Source organism: Hyla sarda, chromosome 4 (genome assembly GCF_029499605.1).
Source record: "Hyla sarda isolate aHylSar1 chromosome 4, aHylSar1.hap1, whole genome shotgun sequence".
Classification (NCBI taxonomy): Eukaryota; Metazoa; Chordata; class Amphibia; order Anura; family Hylidae; genus Hyla; species Hyla sarda.
Genome location: NC_079192.1, coordinates 261,772,470 through 261,782,189, shown reverse-complemented (window position 1 = coordinate 261,782,189; position 9,720 = coordinate 261,772,470). Strand labels below are relative to the sequence as shown.

Genomic DNA, 9,720 nt, shown 5'->3' with positions numbered 1-9,720 from the left:
ATATATCTGATTTCAGAACAAAAACAAAAACAAACTTGCATTGTGAATGTGCGGAGTCTTTAATCCATAAATAAATCAATTGGTCTTAGTCATTAAAGAGGAAGTGGAGTGACTGATGTGTGACAGCAGTTTCCTTGACAGCCATAAAGTGAGAGTGCATTCCTTGTGTGGCCAAAGAACTACAACGACCCTCATAAAAGAAAAGAAAAATAATAAAGTGAGTCATTAGAGCTGGGAATAGGAAAGAAATTGTTTAAATAATAGCAGCATAACGGTTTCCTTTTGAGCTGTGACTTCCCCGGCTGGAATGCAGTCCTGAATACTTCTGCTATTGAAGTCAAAATGCCTTTCGGAATCATTTTTATCTTCTCTCTCTCTTATCCCTCCCTCTTTCCTATGTCTTGTAGATTTACACTGACTGGGCAAATCACTACCTAGCAAAGTCTGGTCACAAGAGGCTGATAAAGGATTTACAACAAGACGTAGCTGATGGTGTCCTGCTGGCAGAGATCATTCAGATCATTGGTAAGTCTGGGGTCCCAGGAGGGATAGGCTGGGGGAAGTAGGTGGGTGGTAGGATCAGTGTACAGAGTATCTGTCTGCACTGCACTTACTAACTCCAGGTCCCTCCACAGCTCGGACTGTCGTGTGAGTTGTTTGGAAATTCATTTGTATAGAAAAGATGGGAAGTATCTGCCCCAACGTTCTTTTCCAACAGCTTAAAATGTATCCTCCCCATGTCAGAGATGAAGTATTGGTGAAACCATATGTCTCCCATGTGTGCATTTTGTTTGTTGGAGGGGATCATTCTTTCTAGGATGCCTTGAAACACTATCCCTGACCATGCAGGGACAATTGGGGAGGATTTCATGTCAGCAGTTACTTGGCAGGGCAAGGAAATTAGCAGTAGATCACATTCACACGTCCCCTCCTGTAGGATCGGGGATGTTCAGCGGGAGTCTTCATAGCAGGTTATAAGGTTGTAGCATAGCTATGGTGAGTAAGGGAATCCTGTCGTAAGTCTCACTTCTTACTTGTTTGTTCTTCCACTTACGCGCAGATCTCTTTTGTTTTGTTTAGCAAATGAAAAAGTGGAGGATATCAATGGCTGTCCAAAGAGCCAGACCCAGATGGTAAGTCCAGTCTTTATTGGATAATGTAAATGTCATAATAATAGAATGCAATGTCTCTTTAATGCAATTATTATGTTTACTGACATTTAACAAGTGAACCAGGGTAAAAAATAATAGATCTTACCGTATTTTTCGCCATATAAGACACTTCGGCATATAAGACGCACCCAATTTTAAAGCATGAAAATCTAGAAAAAATAAATTCTGAACCTTCAACCTGCGGACCTCCATATGTTGCAAAACTACAACTCCCAGCATGCCCGGACAGCCGTTGGCTGTCCGGGAATGCCAGGAGTTGTAGTTTTGCAACATCTGGAGGTCCGCAGGTTGAAGACCACTCGTATAGGAGATAATACACATGTGTCCCCGCCGCTCCGGACCCGTCACCGCTGCCCTGGATGTCGCCCTCCATCACTGTCATCACGTCCCCGGGGTGTCCCCGTCGCTCCGTAACGTCTCTGCTTCCGGGTATCCTCGATCTCCGTCGCCGCCATCACGTCGCTATGCACGCCCCTCCTATTGGATGTTGAGACGGCGTGCGCGATGACGTGATGACGACGAAGGAGAGCACCGGCCATGCAGGGGATCCCGGCACGGAGCAGAGACCGAGGAGGCAGGTAAGGTCCCTCCCGGTGTCCTGTAAGCTGTTCGGGACGCCACGATTTCACCGCGGCAGTCCCGAACAGCCCGACTGAGCAGCCGTGTTAGTGTCACTTTTGCTTCAGTCGCGGCGGTCAGCTTTGATCTCCGCGTCTGAAGGGTTAATACAGGGCATCACCGCGATTGGTGATGTCCTGTATTAGCTGCGGGTCCCGGCCATTGATGGCCGCAGGGACCACTGCGATAGGACAGGTTTTAATGTGTATTCGCTGTATAAGACGCAACAACTTTTCCCCCACAGTTTTGGGGAAGAAATAGTGCGTCTTATACGGCGAAAAATACGGTACATGGCGCCATATTTAATGCTGCAGTTATACCAGTTCTGGTGTAACTGTATGAAAATGAGTAATGGACATGCTCAGGACTATACTTTTTTGGCCACTGCTACCTTTTTAGACACCTATGACTTTTTCACAGTTGTCAGAGAAAGTGGTTCATGTCTTATAAGCCACACCATGTGGGAATCATTTCCTACCACTTTCTCCATGCAGAAAAATCCTGATAAACGACAGCACGCCAGGTACAGACTGTTAGTCTATTATTTGATGTTAGTCTATTTAGATGTATGGTTATTCCTAAAGTGACTATAGCAGCCTAATCTATTTAAGTGGTTCCAAGTGTTTGACATCACTTGTATATATACATTACACCTGCATATAGCCTTAGCAAATGCAACCAAGCAGACATTAGCTTTTTATTCCGTTGACACTTTGCCATTTAGGACTGGGTCATTTGGGTTCATACACTTTTGCTTGCACACAGCCATTAGATTATGATTTTTCTTCATGATATGGTCCTAGTTTATACAGTGCTATACAGAATGTACTCCTTCACATCAGTTTCTGTCCTTGTTGAACTGTAGCTCTTGTGCCACACACAAACATGTTAGTTTTATAGAATGCCAGCTTAGCTGGCATCATATTTTGGAATGTTGCCCCTTAGTTTCCAGTATGTAATATATCAAGTACAGTGCATACCCCTAGATTTCTGACTGCAGGCTCATACTTTGTTGACACATCTAAATCCATACAAATGTTGGACGCCTACACTATCCTATCCTTGAATGCATATACAATGTATATGTATATATACGGATAAAAGATGTAGCTTAAAGCTTCTGGAACTTAGCACGTAACCTGTAAAATCATTGATCAATATAAATGATATAACTGTATACTTATGTATACTAACTTTAAAGGGTTACTGCGGCGCTGACATCTTAAGATGTCACGCCCCCTCAATAGGCCCCCTCCATAGGCTTGCATTGAGGGGGCGGAGCGTGATATCACACGGGGGCGGAGCCATGACATCACTATGCTCCGTCCCCGCGATCGCCAGTGATCAGACCCGGAGCGACCACGCTCCGGGGGCTGATGCTAACGGGGTGCGGCGTGGAAGATCACGGGGGTCCCCAGCGGCGGGACCCCCGCGATCAGGCATCTTATCCCCTATCCTTTGGATAGGGGATTAGATGTCTTAGCACCAGAGTACCCCTTTAAAACTGAAGCATATATCCTTTATATTAGGTGAAAACTTGTATATTGACAAGGCTGGTATGCAGAAGCTCTGTCTTATATTGTAGTGGCCTCTGGACCTCCATCCATAGGGGTGTAATGGTATGATCCAATACAGTAAGAGATAGAGATGGCACTCACCAGTAAGCTTTTCTTCTTTATTAATTCACAACATCACAAAGCAGGTAGGAGCAGGAATGAAGAAAAGCTTACTGGTGAGTGTCGTCTCTATCTCTTACTGTATTGGATTATACACCTGCCTTGACTGAGCACCACCTGTCACAGTGTCTTACTATCTAGACCACAGCACAGCTTACTCCTCCTGTTTATGTGAACTGATCCCCACAGTCCGTAGTGCCGGCATTAACTGTTTCTACCTCTCACTGTGTAAAAACCTATAAAACAGCAAGGTAACAATTATCCTCCCTTTTTCATCACACAATACAGTAAACAATATCATAAAATAGGTAATATAATGAGGAAATACTTACTAGTACTGCAATAAGATGTTTCTATAGGCAACTTAGTCAAAAACAACTTTAAAATGGTTTCTAAAAAGGGACCTTCATTAGGCTCTATTCTCTCCCCAGCATGTTTAATAGTAGTATCAAGAAGACCTCTAGTGAACGTACCTGGTTACAACATACAGGCAATTGGAAGTGCGGACATAGGATATGCACTACATGCAATCACATGCAGATCACTAAAGAATTTCAGTCATATATTAATGGTGGACGCTTCCAAATTAGGGACTATGGGGGAGATTTATCAAAACCTGTGCAGAGGAAAAGTTGCCCAGTTGCCCATAGCAACCAATCAGATTGCTTCTTTCATTTTGCAGAGGCCTTGTTAAAAATGAAAGAAGCGATCTGATTGGTTGCTATGGGCAACTGGGCAACTTTTCCTCTGCACAGGTTTTGATAAATCTCCCCCCAAGTGAACTGGAATTCTAAAAATCTAATATATTTAGCCTCTTGTGAAACCTGCTATCGCCAGTATGTAGGCTGCACATCAAACACCCTAAAAACAAGAATACGCAGGCACATTTTGGACTCTAGAAATCAACTTACGTTCAATCCTAATATTTCTGCACTTTCCAAACACTTTAGGGATGTTCATGGAGGTAATGTAAATACATTAAGAGTGATAGGTATAGAAAAAATCAAGAGACCTATCCGAGGAAGGGACATCAGGAGGCTCCTCCTCAATAGAGAATACTTTTGGATGAACCTAGTGGTTTCAATTTGCGACAAGATCTCATTCTAACATATTAACACATTTTACCACCCTTTGTAAGGAACATTGTGCTTTAGGTTTAGGTTTTGTTATAGGTGTTTTGTATTTACTGAGCATTGATTATAGGAATTGTGATAGATTATGATTCCACTCCAGTTGGAATCCATGCCGCATTTTTTAGCTTTGTTCAGTGTGTAACAACCATGTGTCCTATTATTGGGTATATAAGAGCTATGTTGTTACTATGTTTTTTATACCATGATTAAGGGCGCCAGAGGCCGAAACACGTAGGCGACTTCGCTCCTGTGTATTTGTTTTATACTGATGCCTCAATAAACTGGACGTTTTACCTGCCTTCCTGGTGCTGGACACTTTCTTCTGTTTGCAGTTTGCTTGTGGAAGGGTACGCCACCCTCCAGTCAGAGCACAGGAGCAGAGGCGAGGATTGGAGTGGAAGTATTAGTGAGTCTGACTGTGTAATGGTATGAGCCTGCAGCTGTGGTACCTGAGATCATGGCATAAGTTCATACTTTTGACCTAATGCATACATAGTATCTGTACTGTACTGTGATGTATATAGTTGTTTAAAAAAAATAAGCCCATCTTCAAGCACTTTAGGACGCCAGTGTCAAACTATTTTTATATACGTTGATACGTTGCGACTTGACACCGTACTCAACATACAATGCCAAAAACTGTCCAGATTGGTAGTTTTTATCGATGACTAGAAGATCTGAACATTCAGAGTGGGCATTTCACATTTAAACCCCCTGTATTATTAAAGTGCATGAACTGATTTGCTGTCTATTAGCGCCTCCCTACAGTAGTGCGGTGCTGTACTGCTCTTTACCTGTGCCAGGACTAGCTGAGGACGGCACCATATTGTAACCTCGGTATACTGTGTACTGTACAAGACCATGAAAAAGCTACTGCCCACTATGTATAAAGTGCTTTGTAGCTTCTAGCAGCTATTTCTGACTTATGTAAATAAGGGCTTACCTTATAGGTTTTAGTTGTCTTGTCATTTTTCTTTAATCTCCATTTGTTTCTTATAGTGGGTGATATTTTGAAGACTTTGGAAACAGTTACTAGTTTTCCATAGGGTTATGGTCTCAAGATACTATGGTTGCAACATACAATGTTCGCTCTGGAACCAATTAATATTGTAACTTAAGGGACCACTGTATTCACTTGCGCACATCAGGGAATAATATATATATATATATATATATATATATATATATATACACACAAAATCAGTAAGGCGCTTTGAAGGAAAAATTCTCTGCGTAAGTAGTAGTCTCTTCTGTGTAATTACAAATGTTGTTGTACGGGCACATGTATACTGTAAGCAAAGGGATGCATCACTGCCCAAGCTACAATATATTTAACACGTTGTAAGATAACAATAACACCTGCTCATGTGTAAATCTATACAGAGCCATGGAAGAAGCTCTTGTTCAGCGGGTGACACCGTGACCTCTGTGGTTAGAATGAACAGGATTACATCAAGGCCACCCCTCAGGAAGCTCCACAAGTTGACCTAAGCATCAGGATGTGACGGTGACATCAGTGCTTGAGATGAATCATCACTCACCTTCCATTGTGCAGGCGTCTTGGGAGTGATCTCAGATACAGTAATGATGATATTAGAAGGGAAGCAGTCACCTCTACAGAGAAATAAGCTGTGCATAGTACTAGTGCTTTCTCACAGTATTTCTTATATGTCAGTGGTCATCAAACTGTGGACCCCCAGCTGTTGCAAAACTACAATTACCAGCATGCATGGGCAGCCAAAGGCTTTCTAGGCATGCTGGGATTTGTAGTTTTGCAACAGCTGGAGGTAACCTGGTTGGGAAATACTGCTGTAGAGTCATGATGCCTTCCGTGCATAGTGCCAAATATTGTGTTAAACATTGTTCTGGATATAACTGCTCCCTTTTGCAGCTGCTGGGTAGAGCTCAGAGACTGTAGAGTTCAGTTAAGGCTGGGTTAGTACGTCGGAATTTCCACCTGCAATTCTGCTTTGAAATTGCAGGCAGAAATTTCACTTACTAAATGTACTGCATAGTGAATGGGTTTCCATTCACATATTCACACTTTGGAATTTGTGAAGTGGAATTTGTGAACGGAAAATCCACTTGAAAATTTCCGCTTGAAGAATGGCGTTGCTCATTCTTCAGGCGGAAATACTCGGGGAACACATTGCAGTCTATTGGAGACTGCAGTGTCCGCACGGTCCTTTTCTGCCCGGATATTCTGCAGTGTGAACCTAGCCTTAGATTTCAGTGCTGAGTTGTGGTTGTGCGGTCTCAACCAATCACAGCTCATCACACACTGAACTGCTCTGGGCTGTGTGTAGCAGAGTGAGGGAGGAAGGTCTCCCCTGCATGGCTTTAGATGATGTCACGCCTGCTGGGTACTGCCCTTCCCGTCCGCAGAACTGACTGAAACTAAGCAGAAAATACAGAGCAATATCAAGTTCTAAAAAAAAATAATAAATATAAAGGCAGATTGTTTATTATGATGGGGGAGTGAATTGGGACAATTGTAAAATGTATCAATATCATGACAGGTACTCTTTAACCATGAATCCTGTCTATCACACAGGGAGTACTGGGCGGAAATTGCAGGGAGCACTCCCCTCATAAATACAGAAAACATATGAATACTCTGTTCAGCACTACAAGTACATAAATAGCATAAAATGATGCTGTTAGGAGTGTAGACATAAAGCTGTGATATGCTGCTGAGCTATATTCAATATTAGGAAAGATTTAGAAATAAAATGTAAGAGTAGTTTTATCATTCTCTATAAATAGTAAGTTGGAAAAAATACAGTGTAGCCAGGCAGTATCTATGTATGGAAAATAGCGAAGTATTTCATGGACATTTAGGTCAAGTTATTTGACAACTGCATTGTAAAAATAGAATGCCAAACTCTGGGCATTCACAAATAGAAAAGGACACAATTTGTTTTCCTTGTTAAATATGTTTATTAAATTGGTAACACATTTTTTTGAAGTCCCTTGTCTATGTAACCTGACAGATATGATAAATTATCCATGATGATCCATTTGGAAGCATATCCTAATGGATCCTATTGGGTCTGTTAGGTTTTTTTTTCTTTCTTTTTTTACTGAGTAGTATTTTGCAGCAAGCTACACTATTTTGGCTGTCAAACATTCCCTGCCAATGACCCCTACATGGTTGAAAAATCCCGTTGAGGCTAGGTTTCCACTTGTTTTTTTTTCTGGCAGTTTTTGGAGATCTGCCACTGCAGTTTTTGAGCCAAAGCCAGAAGTGTATTCAAAGGGAATAGGACATATACAGGAAGGACTTACACTTCTCCTCCCTTATGGATCCTATTTCTGTCTTTGGCTCAAAAACTGCAGTGGCAGTATTCCAAAAACTGCCAGAAAAAAAAAACAAGTGGAAACCTAGCCTAAAAGTCATACCTAAAGCATGCTGTGTTTTGAAAAAATGCCACGAACTACAAAAATGTCAAAAAAAATAAAATGCCAGAGATTTGTAGATTTTCATATTTTCCTATAGACTAACAGAAAACATGGCCACAAAGTTTATGGCTTTAAAAACACCTAAGGTTGCCAAAACTCAGTTTGAATCTGGCCTTAGTGGGCAGGAAACTAATGAAGAAGCTATCAGAGAAAGTTATTCCCTGGGATCACCAAAGAAGCAGGTTTTAGTATTTTTATTTTTTTTTCAAACAGAAATTTTTTTATAACAGCATCTCACAGCAGTATTTCACAGCATTTTTTACGTGATTTTTGTGCCTTTTTGTGTGGCCAGATGTTTTATTAAAGTCCATAGGGAAATATGAAGTTCACCTCAAACTGCTCTTTTTTTGTGGCGCTTTTTTTTTTTTCTTCTTGTGTTCCTTGGAGTCTGTGGTGTTTTTCTCTTAATGCAAACTGACATTTTTTTGCGTAAATAAAAATGCATGGTATAAATTAAATGAATTGAAATAACACCACAAAAAACACATTAAAAAAGGTGTAAAAAACATTTGAAATTTATTTAGGTTTTTATACAAGGGAAAGAAAACCCAAACAAAAAATTGTGTGTAAAGGAGTCCTTTGGATGAGGCCTTTGTTGCAAACATTTTATTTGACTGAAAACCGGTTTCATACATTCAGATGGTTATTTGTGCATCAGATGGATTTCTGTAAGCCCCTTTGAATGAAAGAAACAATCACAGAAATTCCAGTAACAAATCCGCTGTGTGCAAATTTACCCTCAGGCTATGTTCACACGGCAGAACACATTGCCGTCTATGAGATGACACATTTCTGAGCAGTCCTATAACCCACTGGAAAATTCAAAAGTGCAGAAAGTCCACCCACAGACATTCCATCCATTTTTGGCCATATGAACATGACTTTTGGTGGAGCAGCAGTGCTAGTTAGGCTTAGGTTGCAGTGTTAAAAAGGTTTCCCATAAGTAAAAATAATCACCTATCCTTAGGATCGGTAATAAGTGTTTTAATGGTGTAGATCCATATTCTTGTACCACTACTAATAACAAAAACAGTGTTTAGGTGTTCACTTTGTTGAACGAGCAACTGCTCTGCCACTTCATTTAAACTCTATGGGACTGCTGGTGATAGCCCAGCTCTGTAATTGGCTATTGGCTGTCTATTGCAGTCCCATGCTTATTTACTGTTTTCTGTAAATGGGGAAACACAGGACCCCATATTCTCATGATTGATAGGGGCCCTGGTGGTAAAACACCAACGTTAGACACTTATCACCTATCCTATAGTAGGTGATGAGTATCGATTATAGGAAACCCCTTTATCGATGTGAAAATGTTAAAATCACTGATTTATGTGTCTGTAAGGGCTCATTTGCATTACATTTTGTCCACATGTTAGCGATATAAGTTGACAACCTATCAAAACAGTTTACTAACATATGCTGAAGCCTACTCTTGCCGAGCCCATAACAGCATGTTAACCCCAATCCGTAGAATAAAAGTGAAATGTCCCCTGGAATAAATACAAGCACTGTGCATGTGCGGCCATCATTCCATTCATTGTCTATGGAGCTGCTTAACATTGCTAAGTGCTGAGCTTGGCAATGCTTAAAAGCCCCATAGAAAATGAACGGAGAACTGGCGGCACATGCACAGGAGGCTTTGTCCATTCAACAGTTCAA

At 41.2% G+C, this 9,720-nt stretch overlaps 1 protein-coding gene across 7 annotated transcripts in view; it reads left to right on the top strand.

Moving 5' to 3' along the window:
* Window positions 1-9,720, top strand: part of NAV3 (neuron navigator 3) — a 642,886-nt gene that overhangs the window by 411,546 nt on the left and 221,620 nt on the right. For 6 of the 7 annotated variants that reach the window (XM_056574065.1, XM_056574060.1, XM_056574058.1 and 3 more), the window contains 2 exons: window positions 408-525; window positions 1,081-1,133. In XM_056574065.1, the coding sequence (XP_056430040.1) occupies window positions 408-525; window positions 1,081-1,133 (171 nt within the window). Of the gene's footprint in view, window positions 1-93; window positions 218-407; window positions 526-1,080; window positions 1,134-9,720 lie in introns of those variants that run through there. The other variant, XM_056574063.1, reaches the window with a different exon arrangement.